This window comes from Leucopleurus acutus (genome assembly GCF_964270905.1).
Source record: "Leucopleurus acutus genome assembly, chromosome: 1".
Classification (NCBI taxonomy): domain Eukaryota; kingdom Metazoa; phylum Chordata; class Mammalia; order Artiodactyla; family Delphinidae; genus Leucopleurus; species Leucopleurus acutus.
In genome coordinates this window covers 2,772,126-2,791,352 of record NC_139142.1, presented here as the reverse complement: position 1 = coordinate 2,791,352, position 19,227 = coordinate 2,772,126, and the positions used below count along the sequence as shown (strand labels likewise).

Genomic DNA, 19,227 nt, shown 5'->3' with positions numbered 1-19,227 from the left:
CAGACTGCCTTGACCTGGGAAGCCATCTGTCAGGGGGCTGACGACCCCACGGGGAAGGAGTGGCTGGCTCAGGTCGTTGTTACTGCTACTGAAAGGGGGGTGGGTTCAGGATTCCCAGTGGCACACCCCCACCCCACCTCCTAGGAAAATATGAGGAGGAGGAAGAGGAAAGAAGACAGCGGCACAGCAATGGAAAAAGAGACAGGACTCGGTGATTGGCTGTAAGAGGAAAGAGGACGAGATGAGCTGGAGGTGACGGTGATGTTAGAAATGAAGGCAGGCACTGGTGGACCCACCTTTCCCTGCACCTGGGGTCGGGCACCGCTGGGGGAGTCCCCAGGCTTCTCAGAAGAATAACTTCCTGTGGGTACACCCCTCGCAGTCACTACAGGGCTCACAGTAGGTCTTGCTGGGTGTAAGTGGCATGTTGCTTGGCTAACGTTCTGCTCTTGTAGTGCCATCAGGGCCATTGGGGGTTTGCGGGGGAAGGAGTGACCTTAGGTAAGAGATATTTTTGTGTTCCTTGGGCCTAGGTCTACTTTTATGCCTTCTAGGACAGTGTTTCTCCCACCAGTACTGAAAGACCAATTCTTAAAATTTCCAGTCTATCTGGGCTGATACTTTTGTAAAATAAAAGAAGGATTACTAGAAAACCTGAAAAAGACATGGAGAATGCAAACTTGAATTTTTTATTATTGGATTCAACAGGTATAAAATCACTCTGTCACATTGCCGTAAAAGTTTCTAGATGTGTATTCTCAATCTGTGTACTTAGTGTGTGTGTGCGTGTGTGTGTGTGTACTTAATTTTGACTGCAGGCTAGCAGACTGTTCGTGGTCTGGTACACCTTGAGAGCAATGATCTAGGGGGAAACTTTGTTAAGCAAATTAGTAACAGGATGTTTTTGGAATAGATGCATGATTCAAGAGTAAAAACTGTCTTTCAGTTGGCATTTAAAATACTTTAGATGTGTGTTCCTGTGTGATCCAATGACATCTGTGACAAATGACGTCTTTTCAGTAAAGTTCCATATTAGGGGGCAGGAATGTGAGAGAAATATACCAAGAACTGAGGCTAACATTGTTATTGTAAGGGATCCATAAGTTTAAAACTAGTAGCAATACTTGGAAAAATTGGTGCTTTAAACTTTCTCTGTTGTTCTGAGAATCATTGTATTTCTTTTGCTCATTTAAGTTAATTTGTTCTCTCTATTAATGTTTGGTTTGCCTTTGAATTGATTTTTATATTTTGGTGCATAATTTTATGTATATTCTTTCACAGGGTAGTTTCTTTTTTTAATATAAATTTATTATTATTATTTTTGGCTGCGTTGGGTCTTTGTTGCTGCGCGTGGTCTTTCTCTAGTTGCGGTGAGCGGGGGCTACTCTTGGTTGCAGTGCGCGGGCTTCTCATAGCGGTGGCTTCTCTTGTTGTGGAGCACAGGCTCTAGGTGCATGGGCTTCAGTATTTGTGGCACACAGGCTCAGTAGTTGTGGCTCATGGGGTCTAGAGCGCAGGCTCAGTAGTTGTGGCGCCACATGTGGGATCTTCCTGGACCAGGGTTTGAACCCATGTCCCCTGCATTGGCAGGTGGATTCTTAACCACTGCACCACCAGGGAAGTCCATGGGGTAGTTGCTTAAGCAAACTAAAAAGAAAAAGTCTCGAGTTAACATATGCCGATATAGAGATCATATAATGATTTAGTTGTTCATATTTCAAATTTGATTTTTGACTCTATCTTATATTTTGAGCATTTTTACTTTCGCTGCTCTTTCCTTGCACTGAGATCATTTGCTGTGTTGTTCCTTAGCCTAGACTTCTCTTTCCCTGCCCTTAGGGCCCAGCCCAGGAGCTGCTTCCCTCCAGGCAGACTGTCAGCAGTGAAGGGGCTCCTGTCTCTGGCATCCGACTTATGCTGAGCACCCACTTCCTTGCCCGCTGTCCCTTTTCTCCTTGCTCCAAAGTCAGGACTTCCTTTTGTTTTGCATCATACTATATATTACACTTTTCAAGGCTCTTTCGTGTATATGTTCTCTTATTTCATCCTCCAGACAGTACCATGAGGTTGGTAGAACGGATTCTCATCCCCATTTTAACGGAGGTGAGGCAGGGAGAGTGTCCACATGGCATGAATCTTCATTCCTTTGCCAGGGCTCCCAGGGTCACTTGTGCCACTCAGGTCCAGACTGCCAAATGCTCAGATTTTGAGCCTGTCATTTTGAGGTCCTCTTTTTTTTTTTTTGGCAGTACGCGGGCCTCTCACTGTTGTGGCCTCTCCCGTTGCGGAGCACAGGCTCCGGACGCGCAGGCTCAGCGGCCATGGCTCACGGGCCCAGCCGCTCCACGGCATGTGGTACCTTCCCTGACCGGGGCACGAACCCGTGTCCCCTGCATCGGCAGGTGGACTCTCAACCACTGCGCCACCAGGGAAGCCCTTGAGGTCCTCTTTTTTTACACTGTATTTGTTATCTGAAAAATCTAGAATTCTCAGTGCAGTGTCACAGGTCTCTTTGGAAGAAAAAAATCTTCAGAACCTAACCCTGGGGATGGTCCGTAGAGAACCAGAGCTGTGAACCCAGGAACTGCACACAGGGCCAAAGTGGGTGTTTTTGTTTTTTTGGTTTTTTGTTTTTTTTTGCGGTACGCGGGCCTCTCACTGTCGTGGCCTCTCCTGTTGCGGAGCACAGGCTACGGACGCGCAGGCTCAGCGGCCATGGCTCACGGGCCCAGCCGCTCTGCAGCATGTGGGATCTTCCCAGACCGGGGCACGAACCTGTGTCCCCTGCATCGGCAGGCAGACTCTCAACCACTGTGCCACCAGGGAAGCCCCAAAAGTGGGTGTTTTAAAGGATGTGTTCAGTTGTCTCCACCTGTGATTTTCAAATGACAGTGGGAGGGGTTGGGTTTCCTTTATTTCAACAATAACAGCCCAGCATTTTGGATTGCACAGAAGGTTTCTCATGAAGAGAAGATCCTGCTTTAAAAGGCGGTGAGGCACTTTGAAAAATCACATTTAGCCCAAGTCAGGAGTCAGAATTTGGAGTGTGTGTGGTGTGTTTCCTCCCCATCCCCTTTATGGTAAAACCGACCTGTGTTCCAAATCCAGCCCTTCCACTTACTAGGTAGGTATGGTGACCTCGGCTGAGTTATTTAACTTCCCTAAACTTGTTTTCTCATCTGTAAAATGGGGAAAATACTATCTATTTTGAAGGATCATTGTAAGGATTAAAGATGATGCATGTACCAGACTTGGGGTACGGGCTCGACGAGTGAGAGTTACTTGGAAGCTGATGCAGAAGAGAGAATGTGACCCAGTACGGGAGTCACTGCCTGTGTACAACTGGCCATAGTAGTGGTTCTCAGCCTGGGTAGGTGTCAGAATCACCTGGAAGACTGTTTTAATTACAGTTTGCTGGGTCCACCCTGCCTGCCCCCTGTAGTTTGATTCATTTGGTGTGGTGTGGACCTTGAGAATTTGCATCTCTTGAGTTTCCAGGTGATGCTGCTGCTGCTACCGCTGGTCTGGGGACCACGCTTTGAGAATGACTGGGCTGCAGGTGAACTCACCGATGAGCATTTAGGTGCTGTAGCTGTATTTGAAAGCCGAGCTTTTATGTGGTTAAAGTTAACTTTGTTAGAAAGCGCTCGGAATGCATTTCGCAAATACTGAATTTGGTATCTCAAGGATTTTTCCTCCTGAAGTCCAGGAGTCTTTGTTAAATATACTTGAAGAAGAATAAGTTACGAGAGTAACAGTTATAAACATATTATGGGTAGTCAAACAATATCAGATTGGCCGAGGTATGTGAAAGTGCTTTTATAAAATGCTAAAAACCGCAAAAATATTTTAATACTTTTTATTTTTAAGATTGAACATCATAATGGAGTATAAAATAGTGTAACTTAGATTTCTCATCTCAATGTGCTGTTTACCGTGTGTATTTTTCTCTTTCTCCTCCAGGCTGCTGACTTGAGTAAACCAATAGATAAAAGGATATACAAAGGAACACAGCCTACTTGTCATGACTTCAACCACCTAACAGCCACAGCAGAAAGTGTCTCTCTCCTAGTGGGCTTTTCCGCAGGCCAAGTCCAGCTTATAGACCCAATCAAAAAAGAAACTAGCAAACTATTTAATGAGGAAGTAAGTAGCACCCTGTCTTAGCTGTTAAGAATCCCTTTAAGAATGTATACGTTCTTACCGAGGGTAGTGGGCCTTATTTTACACTGTGAGCGAAGCCCGTTTTCCATTCTCAGATGTCCTACCTAGTATTACCCAAGTTTAAATGTGGTGCGTTACCTTGTTGACTTTTACCTGTTCTTCCTTGGGCTAACTGTTCTGTGCATTTTTTATGGAGATGCTCAGGTGTCTATAGCAGGTGCTTTAAAAATTTTTTTATAATGGAGATAGGGATGAGACTTGTAGCTTGATATTTATAATTTAAATAAGAAAATAAAGAATTTATTCACATCACCAGAAAATTTCATGCAGATCAAAGAACTTGATAATATTTCCTTAGGTTGCTTAAGTTGTAGCTAAAATTTGGTGTGTATGTTTGACAGGCGTTTGACGGAGAATTTGTTCTCTTGCTCTTGTAAATGTTTGCTATTAAATCACCTTTGACATGGTTAGAAATCCTGGCACTTAAAATTGGATCCTATGACATAGCTTTTGCCAGTGTTGTAGCATGTGCTGGGGTTTCTAGTGTCTTCAGTTTCATTCTGGCAGGAGCCTGAGATATCTGAGCTGTCCATTCAGGAACATGTCAACCATTAAACATAGTAGATGTAAGTTGCCAAACAGATTATATTTTTATAAGCGATTGAAGTGGCTTTTCAGCCCCAAGTATTGCCATTACATATCTGACGTACTTCCTCCTCTGTGTCTGTATGACTTTCCTAGTAAATGGAAAAGATGAGGCAGTCTTGCTGAGTTAGAAGCCCTGGGTTGCAGTCTACTTGTGGCCTCAGCCCTGGTGTGACAAGGGCCGGGTCACACGGATTCCTCTCAGGAAGGGCGAGTGGTTTTGATTGTTGCATGGTTTTAAAGTCATTAACTTGGAACAGAAGTGCATTATAAATTCTGATTTTTAAGAAATAATTTTGCTTGGGGAAGAATACTCCACAAATTGCAGTTAAAATTCTGACTCTTTTTGCAGTCCCCGTGGTATATGCTGTCCATGCATATCCAGTCTCCAGCCACAGTGCTCCTGGTTGGCATTGCCAGTGGATTTGGTGAAATCCTTTGAACCATGCCATCTCTTCTTCTAGTTTCATCTGGGTTGACTGGAAACAAAACTTGCCGTCTGGATTGACAGAAGTATTTAAACCCATTTTCTGTTAAAAAAAAAATCTTAAGCAGAAAATTATTCTATTTACCTAAACATTTTATTAACATCATTTGACGGAGTGACTTCTAAGTAGCTGGATGATCTTTTTGGGGGGTAGTGGTGGAGAGAGTGAGGGCACAAAACTAGACTGCTCTGCATTCTTAATAGAAATTGTGAATTTGGCGTCACTGTGGGATTTTATTTGTGTTTAGGTAGGGGACGTGTTTTTGAGGGGGAAGGGATTGGAGCCATGTAAAGGGCTGTTGGTAAACAAGGTCGGGAGGCTGATCGGCTGAGGATGGCACAGAATGCCACTTAGAGAACAAGAAGGGTTTGTGTGTCATCGCTGGGGGAGGGTGCAGCAGAGACCACAGGGCCCTGAGAGCACTCGGACGCATCAGCTAGACCCATTCCTTACTCAGGACAGCTGGGAGTCACGGGCTGGAGAGCAGCTCCTCACTCGTAATGAGTGAAGCATGAGTTACCTCCTACTCTTTTTACATTTTATTTGAAAAATGGCTGTTCAAAGTTCTAGGATTGTGTATGGCTTAACACCAACTTGGCATTTACAACTTGAGGCAGACATTGATTGCCCTTCGCAGTAAGGACATTCTTTGGCTTGTATGGGTAACATTCTCATCAGATTTTGCTCAGGATGTCTAAGAGAAAGGGTCATCAGGGGTTTGTTTCTCAGAGAGTGCCAGGGATGGTGGCCGAAGCTGTCGTAGGCTGTGCTTTGCATTGGTATGGGGCGTGGAGGTTTCAAAGTGTTTTGTCTCTTTCCTCGGCTTGGGAGGGTGGGTTGCTGTCTCCATTGTGCGCAGATGAGGAAATAGTCAAAGAGAAGGTAAGTGAATTGTCCACATCAGGTAACAATTTGATGATAGAGCTGGATCCAGAAATTAATTCCACGAGCTCTTATTGGTCATAGATTGTAAGCCCCACCGTGTGTGGTTGCCAGATGGGCTCTTGCCTCCCCAGGAGCTCACAGTTTAGTGAGATGGACCGAAAGGATACTGGAACGTGTGTTATCCCAGTGTTATGAACAAAGTACCAAGGAATAATGTATTAATTGCATTCCTCAGTATGTATCAAATATCATAAGATAAAAACAAAAGTTAAGTTCAGTGGGGACAGTTCGAGAAAGCTTCCAGAAGGTGACATTTGACCTGGGTTTGAAAGATGCATAGGAGTTGGAGGAGGATGAGAAAGGCCTTCAAAGCTGGAGAAAACAGCTTAGCATGTGGAGGCCAAGGGTGGCCACACCACAGCATGTGGGTCTTGGCGTGGCAGAAGTTAAAGCCAGACAGATGAGCTGGAACCAGATTGTAAAAGCCCTTTGATCACATGCTGGGAGATTTGGATCTGACACTGGATGCTGTGGGGGACCTTTGGGCTTTTATTTAATCAAGGGAGTGACAGGATCAAATGTGTTTTTTTGGAACTCTTGTCAGCACTTGTGGAAGGTGGATTGGAATGAAGAAAGAGAGAATGAAGGTAGCAAGACCAGTGAGGAGGCTCTAGTAACTGTCCAGGTGAGAGCTGAGGACTTGAACTAGGGTTGTGGCCATTTTCTCATCCATTTGACGGACCTTGATAGCCTACCACATGCCCGGCACTGGGTCTGCAGCGGCAGATAACAGCTGCCCTGTGTTTCCCCTCCAGAGAGAGGGGAGAGAAGTGTGAACAGCACCACACACACACATACACACAATTACGGCAGATGGTGGTGACTTGTTGTGATGTCAGAAGAGATAGAGGGCCTGAAGGAGAGACAGACGTGGAGGCCTGCTTTACGGGGACGTGGGGCGCGTCCGTCTCTCGGAGGAAGTGAAGTGCTTTGAGCTGAGCCTCGCCTGAGGAGGCCCCCAGGTAAGGAGCTGGAGGTAGAGCGCCCCTGCAGAGGGAGAGCCGGTGAAGGCCCCTGGAGGGAAGAGCTTGGGGCCAAGAGACCTGAGAGAGGACGGTGGACCTGGGAGGGCGTTGTGAAGTGAGAGGGCGTGAGTCTGGAGGCCCTGCCACTCAGGGCCTGACCCGGGTTTGCTTCTTCGAGCTGTGGGATCTCACAGACGGGAGCAAGAGGTGGTCAGATCGATGTTTTTGAAAATAACCCTGGCTGCTTCTTGGAGACGGAACTGGAGAGACGAGGGAACAGATCTTGAGATTGTGGCCCACTTACTGCACTGGGGAAGGCGGGGAGGGAGCAGGTGCTGGGAACAGGGTCCGTTCTGTGCTTGTTAAGCTCGAGAGGCCAGTAGGTGGTTGCATACGTGGATAGGAGCACAAAACTGGAGGTGAATGTTGGGGGCTATCAGCATATAAGTAGTAATCATGTCCCTGAGATTAGACGGCAGGTCTGTGGAGAAGGCACAGTAGAGCAAAGACGAGTCTTTGCTAAGTCCTAGACGTGTCTGGGGCTGAGCCCTGTTTATACTCCAAGATTCTGGTCATCTGCTCATGGCCCGCAAAGGAGCACTTACAACCGTCAGTGTATTACCATGAAATTTACAGACTCACAGCCCAGTGGCTAAGAACATAGACCCTTGAACCCGCATGCCTAGAGCTCAGACACCCTTCTGCCACTTACTGCCTGCAGGATGTGGGTCTTTACTTCATCTCTTCTCCTCAGCCAGAAAGTGGATAAGAGTGGTCCCCGCCTGGAGGTGTGGTGAGGATGAGATGTTAGCAGAGGGCCTGGAGAGCAAGCCCTGGGGAGAAAAGTTCCAGGTGGAGGGGAAACTCAGAGGGTTTCTTTCACTAGAGGTTGGAGGAAAGGCTTCTTGGGAGGTGAGATACCAGCAGTTTTGAAGGAGAAGCACAAATGATTTTCCAGGACAAGAAGGTAAGAGCAGGGCAACCCAGACAGAGAAGCAACATGAGTAAGGCAGACGATGGGGACTGTTTATCATGACTGTTTGGCGTCTGTCTGTCTTACTCACCAGAGAGCTCCTCAGCCTCCCATTACACACATGCACGTGTGCGTGCACACACTCCACTATTGATTACTCTGACCTTTGCTCCTTTCTGGAGGTGTCTGGTGCATGAAAGTATAGTAAATGTTTGGATGGATGGATAGGTGGGTAGGTGAATGGAAAAGAAATTATAAGTTCCAGAAATCCACACTAGACCAAAGATAGGTGAAAATTTCTATCTGGGAATAGAGTGTATCTTAAAAGGTGATTTTTCCCCCCCCCATTGATTAAAAAACTTAAAATATTTGTTTATAGAAAAAATGGGGACATAGAGAAGTACAAAGAAGATGGGAAAACATCACCTAGAAATCCCATTGCTCACTGTTAACTTTATTGTCTTTGTAATTTTTTATGTTTTTAATGAGGCAGAACTGTCAGATTCACACCTTTCATTAGAGCTGCTGGCAACCTTCACCTCCTGGTCTGGCCCTCAGTCCATCCAGTTCATGTCAGATAGCAGAGGCAAGCCCTGCTCCCCGGGCCATCCCAGTCATACTGAGACACTGGCCGCTGCACCAGTTCAGCCCCGGAGGAAGGCTGGTCCTTGCTAGCGTCCCTTGGGGAATGATAGCCTAGATCCCCTGAGACACTGCTTTCTCTCAAGCCTTAGAGTAGACTTGAGGTCTCTGTGTGTAGTGTTCTGTATGTTTTTTGCCCTTGATGGTATCTAACGGCACATCTGATGAGCTCCCAGACCGTGGAGCCTACCTTCATGGTAAGGGTCACCAGGGAGGGAGAGGTACCCTGGTCAGCGCCCGGAAGGGGTGAGGGCTCCACTTTTCATCACTAACGGTTACGATGTACTGGGGAGAAAGTCATGAAGGGGCAGTTTCTGTGTGGGAATGAACTCAGCCTTGTTTGCCTTTGTAAAAATTCTGATTATATCTGGGTTGTATCCATAGAACAGTAACTTCAAAGGATTTTTAAGTATGTTTGGTTATTGGGTGGATGTAAAATGTAAGAAGAACTTGTCATTTCGGCTTCTTCATCCCTGGCGTGTAATGAGCCCCCCTGTTCTTGACTTTCTCCTCTCTCGCAGGTTGTGAGGCCAGGGCAGCGCACTGGGTAGGCTGTAGGCTCCTCGTGGACGCCTGTCCCTGCTGCTGCCTGAGGCTGTGTCTGCTCTTTCATCCCAGGCTGCAGGCTCCCTCTGCACGCAGCGCCCCCAGGAGTGGGGAGGAGAGGAGGCCCAGCTTCGCAATATTCTGTCTAGTCCTCTAAGGAGAGAGTGGCTCTGGGCATCTTGTTAGTTTTGTTTTTGTTGTTGCTTTTTTTAATCAAAGGAAGGAAATGAGCACTTAATGATCTACTCCTTAAAGTTTTGACATTGATAAAAATGACATCTGATCCTCTTTCACAGGGCTTTGAAATACCTTTTCCTAATACTTCCTGAGGGAAGAAGCAGCTGTCTTTAAATGCCTTTACAGAATCAAAGCCCTTAGTCACCGTTTTTGCTTGTGGCTACATTACTTTGTGGCTACATTACGGCTTTTCCAGCAGCTGCTGTGGTTTTGGAATTGTTTGTTTTTAGTACTTCTGTTATAAATTAATATCTGCATTGTAAAATGCATACCCAGCAACCCCCCAAGAATTTTTTCCTGCTTATCATGTTGATAGCAGTGAAAAAAAGAAAATTAAAAAGTATGTGCTTTGGAAAGCTTCATTTTAGCAGTGGTGCTTTAATGTGGTTACGGATTTGTTTTTATTCTTGCTTCCTCTAAACTAGTTTAGTATAGTTAGAAAGTTTTGTTTGTGAATGCCATTAAGGACGGTAGTTTTGGTGTTTGTTGGACTTTGACTGGATTGATGTTAGAAATGAGGCAGTGTCTTCTGCATTCAGAAGGGGGAATGTGGGAGCCGTGGGTGATTACCAGGGAGAGAAGTGGGTGTGGGAGCCTGCTTCCTGGGTAGGTGGCTTGACGTACAGACCTGGCATAGTAATACCCAGATTTTGGTTTTGGTTTTTATGGAAGTGATTTTAAAAGTAGGCCTTTGAGCGTTGTGGAATTTCCCTCCTTAATGGAAAGCTCAGTGGTCCTGCCAGATGACCTGAGCGGCTGTCTTTCCCTGAGACCTGCCCCGCTCTCCTCTCCTTGCCCTTCCTGCCAGGGCGGCCTCACCTCAGCCTCGGAGCAAGGGGCTTTCTTCTCCTGGACCCCCGCCCAGCTCCCTCACTGCCTCCCCTCCTGGCCTGTAGCACAGAGCCGCCCCCAGAGACCCTGTGACGGGATGGAGGGAATCGTGATGCAGGGAGCAGAGCCCCTGGCCTGTCAGACATTCACTCAGTGTCAGTTCCTTCCTCTCCTCATGGGACTTCTGGCTGGTTTTCTCGGCTTTCCTTCTGCTTTCCTGACTTTTGTCCTGCTCCCTATAAGTAGTCTTTTCCCAAAGTTGCACACTCTCCTCCTCTTCCTTGTACACCTTCTGCCTTGGAGAGCTCAGGATGTCACAGATCTGGCTCTGACTGTTCACAGCCCATTTCCTCATCTTCCACAGTCATTCTCATCAGCTGCCTGCTAGATGAGGACACTTGAACTTCTCCCCAGCATGGTCACCCCCCTTCCCAGTCACTCAGGCTCAAAACCTAGGAGTCTGTTCACACGCCTCCTTCACCCCCACCCCACCTCCTACTCCATCCAGCCTAGCCCACTGTTAAACAGTCCATCCTGCCACACCACCGCTGGTCAAGTTTAAGACCTTTTTGTCCACGGACAATTGTCATAGCTTCCTAACCGGTCTCTCTTCACCCGCACCATTCTGTACCTGCTGACGGGAGACTTCACTTCATTCTGTTGCTTCCCTTTTCAGAAATCTTCAGTGCCCCTACTGTCTGCAGCAGTACAGCCAGCAGAAATATATTGTGAGCCACAAATTCAATTTAAAATGTCTAATAGCCACATTATTATCAATTTAAAAATAGGTGAAGTTAAGATACTTTATCTTGGGACTTCCCTGGTGGCGCAGTGGTTAAGAATCCGCCTGCCAGTGCAGGGGACACGGGTTCAATCCCTCGTCCAGGAAGATCCCACATGCCGCAGAGTAACTAAGCCCGAGCGCCACAACTACTGAGCCCTCGTGCCACAACTCCTGAAGCCCATGCGCCGCAACTACTGAGCCTATGCGCTGTAACTGCTGAAGCCCGCATGCCTAGAGCCGATGCTCCGCAGCAAGAGAAGCCACCACAATGAGAAGCCCGCGCACCGCAACAAAGAGTAGCCCCCGCTCGCCACAACTAGACAGAGCCCACGCGCAGCAACGAGGACCCAACGCAGCCAAAAAAAAAATGTATTACTTTATCTAATACATCCAAACATTATTTCAACATATAATCAATATAAAATTATGAATGAGATACTTTCCATAATTTTTCAAGTCTTCAGGATCTAGTGTGTAATTTACACTCACAGCATGTCTCACTTTGGACCAGTCACTTTCAAGTGCTTGGGGCTGTGGGATTGGTCAGCACAGGGATTCAAGGTCACAGCCCAGACCCCTTAGCCTGGTACTGCATGTCCTTGAGTCCCAGCTCGCGATTCCAGACCTAATTTCCTGCCCCTGCTCAGGTGCTCCAGCCAAAACGGTTACCGTGCACATCCGCAAACCCAACTGCACTGTGCTGAGCTTGATCTGGCCGCCCGCCCCCAGCACAGGCCCGGCCCCACCTGTACTCGGGAGCTCCTCGGGACCTGGGCTTTTGCCAAGGGTGTTTTTTCAACATACTCAAACGCATCATCCAGATCACGGCCCCACTGACACTGGAGAAGTCAAGCCCGGCGGGGAAATCCTGTTAGGTAGCTCTGAGAACTGACCAAGATGCCTTACTTTTTTTATTAGACATTTTCTGGAACAAAAATATACCCTTATGGTGCAGAAAGTGGGTTGCATTCTTTATATTTATTGAATAAGATGTTCTAGGTATTTGTTTTTTAATTTCTGTTCTCTAACTTTTTTGCTAAACCCAAACCAAGTGATAGCCCAGGGCAGTTTACTTCAGTGACTCCGAGCTAGCCCTGAAGTTGTGCCTCCCACTGCCCGGGGTCTGCAGAAGGGGCGCCCTGGTTTATTGACGTTTGTCAGTGGCACAGAAGGCGCCAGCCCCACTTTGGGGCTGACGGGCCTGTGCCGGGTGTCATCTTACCCGCTCCATGCCCCTTGCACCAGCGCCTTCCGTGTCTCTAGGATGAAGAGCGCTTGGTTTGCTCCCCCATCAGCGCCCCCACCATTGTCCCCTCTGTGAGGATGCTCTGACCTGCTTCCTCCCAGCCCGCTTCTTCTGCTGCCCCTTTACCTCTTTGCTCAGCGCGCCCTCATCCCAGAGATAGAGGCCTTTCTAGGCCTTCCTCCTTGAGACTGGAATCACTCTAATCCTCCTGCCCTTTGTCTTCTTTCCCTGGTTGGGTTTTGCTCACAGTACAGCACTCCTTACCGTCAGATCCTGTCAGTTTCACTACCTTTTCATCCCACTTGAACATCAGTTCCACTCAGGAAGGGATGTCTGTCTGTTGGTGCTGTCAGTGCCTGGCGTGTAGTGTACATTCAGTAAAGGATGGAAGGAGGAATGAACGAAACATGAGTGAGTGGTGAGCGGGAGGGACCACAGGCGAGTTTGCGGACCTCTCTGATCCTGTTTCTTGGTGGGTAACACGGCAATAGCACCTACCTTCCTATGGGGAAATGAGCACTCATACTTACACTGCTGGTGGGAATATAAATTGTTACATCCTGTATGGGAGGTAATTTGGCGATATCTGTAAAAAATTATAAATGTATGTACCTCCTGAACCAGCTATTCCAGTGGGAATTTATCCTGCAAGTATATTTATACATGTGAAAATTGCCATATGTGCAGGTTATTCTTTGCTATACAAATGTCCTTCAGTGGGGGACTTCTCAAATAAACCACAGTATATCCATGTAATTGAGTACTCTGCAGCTGTAGAAAAGAATGAGGAAGCTGTCTTCGTACCAGTACAGAGAGACGCACGTGTGTGACTGCATGAGAAAACAGAGGCGCAGACAGTGAAAAAAAGGAGTGTGGATAAACTTGTATCTGTGTTTGTCTTGTCCACACAGGAAGACACTTGCAGAGATAAACAAGAAGCTAATGACAGTAATTCTGGGGGCAAGGGATCTGGGATGGAGGAAAGGGGTGTGAGTGAGGCTTTCTACTGGATACTTTTATTAATATATATGAATTATGACTGTATTACCTATTAAAAAAATAAAAGCTTACGTTGCGGGGTTATTTTGAGGATGAAACAGCGTGTGTGCAGAGCCACTGCTCAGTGCTTGGCCCCAGAGTAGATCCTCAGGTTGGAAGCTAGCACGGCTGTCCTGATATGCCTGCCACGCACCCCACGATGAAGCAGACGTTTCCCTGCACTTGAGCACACAATCTGGTAGGGAAAACTGATGGTGTAGAACAACTGAGAAAGCCTTCCCACGTTAGAGTTGGATATGTGGCCCGTTAATGGTTTTGGTTTGCAGTTGCTCAAGCTGCTGTGCCTGCTTCCCAAGTGCTGAGGTGTGGCGTGTCTACGTGGGTGCCCCAGCAGGGCCACAGAAGGTGGGCTCAGGTTTTTGTCCGTAAGTTACATCCACGTGTCTAATTACAGCAGGCTCAATGCACCTTTTTAACGTGGAGTAAAGTCTTTAAATGTGTCTCGTCACCCCAGTAACATGTATTTTAATAATGGTGCTATGATTATTTATCTCCATTCCTCACAGTTGCAGGGAAATACCGTTTTTACTTGACAGTATTCCAGTTTTGAGTTCTAATGGAATTATTTTTGTTTTGCCTTTTTAAGCCAAAAATAAAATTTTTCTCCTAACCATAGTGCTAGAAGTTTTTATGTCCATCCTTAAAATTTTCCACACATGATAGAGTAACGGTGGAGAGCTGTTGGGAAAATTGAGATTAGATTTGGTTGTGGTGAAATGTGAGGTGCAGGGGTTGAAAGCCACACACCGTGCCAGGGCACGGCCAGCAGCCTGGCTTCTCAGCCTGAGGTCGCTTCTGTAGCCGCCCAGTGAGGCCACCAATGGGGGTGAACCGGCACCACCCTTGGACACTAGGCCAGCAGACCAGTCCTGGTTAAGGGATCAGGAGTGCTGGGGCAGCCTGAGCCCAGTGGGTACAGCAAGGTCTGCTGGGTGGGGGTAGGCTCCCCCAAGACCAAAGCCCTGACCTGGCCTCGTAAGGTGCCTCTGACCTCTGTGGAAGAAATGGTGACGGTCTCGTGGAAACCCTGACAGAGCAGCACTGGGCTTCCAGGTTGTTGGCGTTAGCATAGGTCAGCGACCGTATACAGGAAGGTCACCGGGCAGGAAAGGAAAGAGGCAGGGGGTGACAGTGCGGCTGTGACACTGCAGAGCGACAGCAGTGACCCCTGCTGCTCAGTAACCCTTGCCGGGCCTGCTAGCCCCGGGCCCTCATGCCAGGCAGGGTCAGGCCCCTCCACTCTTCCCTGGCTGGGACCATTGTTGGCCACCTCCCTTCCAGGGCCTAATTTTCTGCAGCAGTTTGCATGGTTCATTAGTCTTTTTGAAGAAACCAAGTGTTTTCATTTTCTGTGACTTTCTGTAAAGATGCAGCACACACAGCAGACACACAGCACAAGGCCGACAAGGCAGGAGGCCCTGTGTCCCGGTGGGCTTCCCGTCCCTGTGGCCCGTGGCCCTCTGAGGCTCGAGTCGGGGAACCCCAAGCACGTGAGGGAAGTGGGAGTGTGTAGCTCACCGAAGCCCGCCGGGCTCCCGAGGCACCCGGTTGCCAGGCTGGCAGTGGAGAGCGTCTGGCAGCAGGACTTGCTGAGAACTCAGGGGTCTTGGGAACTCCCAGATGGTTTCTGGTGCTGTGATTTGGGGACCAGGCAGCCTCATGGAAGCCGCTGTGCCAGTGAGCCCCACGAAAGGTCTGCAAGCAGGGAAGCGTACTCGGGGGGTGGTCGTCCCTTTTGGGGGGTTTCTCCTTTTGCCTTTTGTTCTTTTAAAGGCAAGACTCCCGACCTGTGCCTGTTAAAGAAACAGTTGGTCAGTGGATCAAAAATAAACGTCGAGTAGAGTGGCAGTGATTAGGCACGCACTCCTGAGTGTTAATCATCTGTTTATGTTTTTAAACACCACCTTGTTCCAAAGAAGATGGAGGAATGGCTCCTAAAGATACACACGTGACAGCGACTGTGAGGGAGGAAGTTGCGGTGCATCAGGGCCGAGGCAGAGCCCGGAGAGGGGTGCGTTGCTGTCCTGGGTGCTGCTGGCTGCACGTGGACTAACCATCCCCACCCCCGCCCCAGCAGCCGGCAGAGGCAGGGGTAGTCAGCACGGGGCACGCGGGGCTGATGCAGTGCAGAGAGCCCCTGGGGGCCCAGGGCTCCCGGCCGTGGGGACTGCGAGACTTTCCCGGGGACATCGTAGTGAGGACCCTGTGCAGGTGCAGGAGTCACAGGCCCAGCCGCTCCTGGCGTGAGACGTGCGAAGTGCCCGGGGCTGTCCCTCTCCCCGGTGTGTCCCGGCGCCTGGTATAGTATCTGTCGGGCACATACTAGGCTCTCAACAGTGTTTGCTGAATGACTGACTCGGTGAAACCCAGTGGCCTGACACCCAGGTGCAGTTCTAGACGGTAATTCCACAAGGGGCCAAAATGCCTTCGCTGGCCTGACCGCGGGATAGGACGTGGAGTGCCTGGATGGACGCGTCCCTTCTCACCGAGAAGCAGACAAGTTTTCTTGCTGGAAAAGTAGACCTTTAAAACTTCTCCATTGTGATAACTTGTTCTCCTTTGTCTTCACAGAGACTAATAGACAAGTCACGAGTAACCTGTGTCAAATGGGTTCCTGGTTCGGAAAGCCTTTTCCTAGTAGCCCATTCAAGTGGGAACATGTACTTGTATAATGTGGAGCACGCTTGTGGCACCACAGCCCCCCACTACCAGCTTCTGAAGCAGGGAGAGAGCTTTGCCGTGCACACTTGTAAGAGCAAATCCACGAGGAACCCTCTCCTCAAGTGGACGGTGGGCGAGGGGGCCCTCAACGAGTTTGCTTTCTCCCCAGATGGCAAGTTCTTGGCGTGCGTGAGCCAGGACGGCTTCCTGCGGGTGTTCAACTTTGACTCAGTGGAGCTGCACGGCACCATGAAAAGCTACTTTGGAGGCTTGCTGTGCGTGTGCTGGAGCCCGGACGGCAAGTACGTCGTGACGGGCGGAGAGGACGACCTTGTGACCGTCTGGTCCTTTGGAGACTGCCGCGTGATCGCGCGGGGCCACGGGCACAAATCCTGGGTCAGCGTGGTGGCGTTTGACCCCTACACCACTAGCGTGGAAGAGAGCGACCCTATGGAGTTAAGTGGCAGCGACGAGGACTTCCAGGACCTTCTTCACTTTGGGAGAGACCGAGCAAACAGTACCCAGTCCCGGCTGTCCAAGCGGAACTCGACCGAGAGCCGCCCCGTCAGTGTCACGTATCGGTTCGGCTCCGTGGGCCAGGACACGCAGCTCTGCTTATGGGACCTCACGGAAGACATCCTTTTCCCCCACCAGCCCCTCTCCAGAGCAAGGACGCACACGAACGTCATGAACGCCACGAGTCCTCCTGCCGGAAGCACTGGCAACAGCGTCACGACCCCCGGCAACTCGGCGCCCCCTCCCCTGCCGCGGTCCAACAGCCTCCCGCATTCCGCCGTCTCCAGCACCGGCAGCAAGGGCAGCATCGCGGACGGGGCCATCGCTTCCGGGGTCAGCAAATTCGCGACGCTCTCACTACACGACCGGAAGGACAGGCACCATGAGAAAGATCACAAACGAAACCATAGCATGGGACACATCTCTAGCAAGAGCAGCGACAAACTGAACCTAGTTACTAAAACCAAAACGGACCCAGCTAAAACTTTGGGGACGCCCCTGTGTCCTCGGATGGAAGACGTTCCCTTGTTAGAGCCGCTCATCTGTAAAAAGATAGCACATGAAAGACTGACTGTATTAATTTTTCTTGAAGACTGTATAGTCACTGCTTGTCAGGAGGGATTTATTTGCACATGGGGAAGGCCTGGTAAAGTGGTAAGTTTTAATCCTTAATGCTGCACCAGATCTAGAACTTGAATAGGTAGTGATTTTTTTCTTGCGGGAGGGGCGGGGTGTACAATGAATGTGAATGACACTTCTTATTCTTAATGTAAATCTAAATGCATCAGAGCCATAATTTTGGATACTGCATGCCATGTAATTCTGAATCATTTGATAATTCACCTTAGAACGTTTAAAAACTATAATCAAACTAATGGCCAGCCAAGTCAGTCACCCTCCTGGGAGTATATAGAGTCCCAAGGTTAGCGCTCCTGTATTAGACTATTTCGATTTTAGGAAAATCATGACAGTGTGGGGAAACAATGACTTTAAAATGCTAAAATTAAAATTTCTGCTTTAACTGGAATATTTTTGCTTAACTACTCAATTAGAATATTGTACACCTGATCAGAGTGTGTATTCAATACGAACGGCCATTAATTGTCATTTATAGTCCAACTTTTTATCTTAATCATCAAATGTTTAGGAATCTATGAAATTTAACTTTAGGAACAAAGTGTTCAGCAGGGTTGATTGATATTATTTTTACATCGTTCTGGCAATCCACAGAAAGAGAAGAGCCTTAATTTTTAAAACCCATTTTAGTCATTTTATGACAATTAAAATTGTTTAATAAACATCTTTTTTCAAAGAAGCAGTTTGTAGCACTTTGATTGAGACTCTGTGCACTAAATAAAATACCCATGTTTCTCAGAGCCTGGACAGTTACCGCGAACTGCGGGCTGAGGGCGCCAGCAGTGTTGTCAGAAGTGCCTCTTGCCACACAAGCCAAGATCTTTTATGTTGGATGTGATTTGCTTACGTTTTTTCCAACAAGGGGAAGGAGCTTTTCTTTTCTTTTCCTTTTTTTTATTTTTTATTTTTTGGTGTGGGTTTTTGTTTTTTGGTCAAAAAGGCACATGACCGTAGGCCCTAGGCAGACTCCTCAGCCTTGTTTGTGAAGACTGATAGGCCCCCAAGGTTCAGAGAACTTGAAATTTTTCCCTCGTTTGGGTTTTGTGTTCCCACCAGAGGGGAAGGGCAGGTGCAGGTTGCTCCTTCTCCTTGCAGGGCAGTCGTGGTCCCGGATCTTCCGGATCATTCTCGGGATGCCCTTGGCCTCTGTCTCAGGGACGCCATCCCCTACCCCAGCGCCTGCCCCTGGGGGCCTGTGGCTGCTGGGAGCAGGGCTGGCTCTCCCTCTGCCCAGACAGCTGCGCCTCTAATTCCTTCAGATCCTTATCAGCTGTCAGACGAGTCGCTTTTCAAATTCTAGTTTTCACAGTGGATGAGAGGGCTCTTTGACCCATATGTTTCGTGTCAAGATGATAATGATCTCATTTGTTAGCTCACTTTGGTCACTTAGGTTTGTTTTTCTGTTGTGCACGCCTTTGTAATTAAATATAGAGATACTGATAATTTATACTGGTTTGAGTAGTGAACACGAGATTCAGCAAAGTGCCGACCGGGAGGCTCCAGTGTGTCGGGTGCGAGGCTCTGGTTGATGGGGCAGCTCCGTGCTCTTAAAGCCGCCCTCCCGGGAAGGCCAGGCCGGCTCCCCGCTCCACACGCGTCCGGGCCGAGCCGTTCACTCTGTGTCCCCCGTGCTCATTAGTGTGGTGGTTTCTGCGACCTGTGACAGCGGGGGTGTGACCTGTGACAGTTCATGCATCAGGGTCCATGGGGATGTTAGTGTCCTGTCTGCCTTTAAGATATGGTCCTTTGTTCCTAAATGTTAACTGATCTGAGGTAGCAAAGACAGCCGTGCTTGTGGACTCTTTCAGCTTTGGAGGCTAGGAAATTGGGCTGTCGGGTGGAGAGCAGGAACCAGCACTCCATGTGCAATTTTGTGTACCTGCATAGTT

At 48.4% G+C, this 19,227-nt stretch overlaps 1 protein-coding gene across 6 annotated transcripts in view; it reads left to right on the top strand.

Annotated features, from left to right (window-relative positions):
* The window catches only part of WDR20 (WD repeat domain 20), a 55,270-nt gene extending 36,757 nt beyond the window's left edge, over positions 1-18,513 (top strand). For 2 of the 6 annotated variants that reach the window (XM_082855779.1, XM_082855778.1), the window contains exon 2: positions 16,097-18,513. In XM_082855779.1, the coding sequence (XP_082711905.1) occupies positions 16,184-17,374 (1,191 nt within the window). In that variant the 5' untranslated portion in view covers positions 16,097-16,183 and the 3' untranslated portion in view covers positions 17,375-18,513. Of the gene's footprint in view, positions 1-3,963; positions 4,151-6,754; positions 6,868-16,096 lie in introns of those variants that run through there. The other 4 variants (XM_082855782.1, XM_082855777.1, XM_082855781.1 and 1 more) reach the window with 4 other exon arrangements.
* Positions 18,514-19,227: the final 714 nt, after the last annotated feature.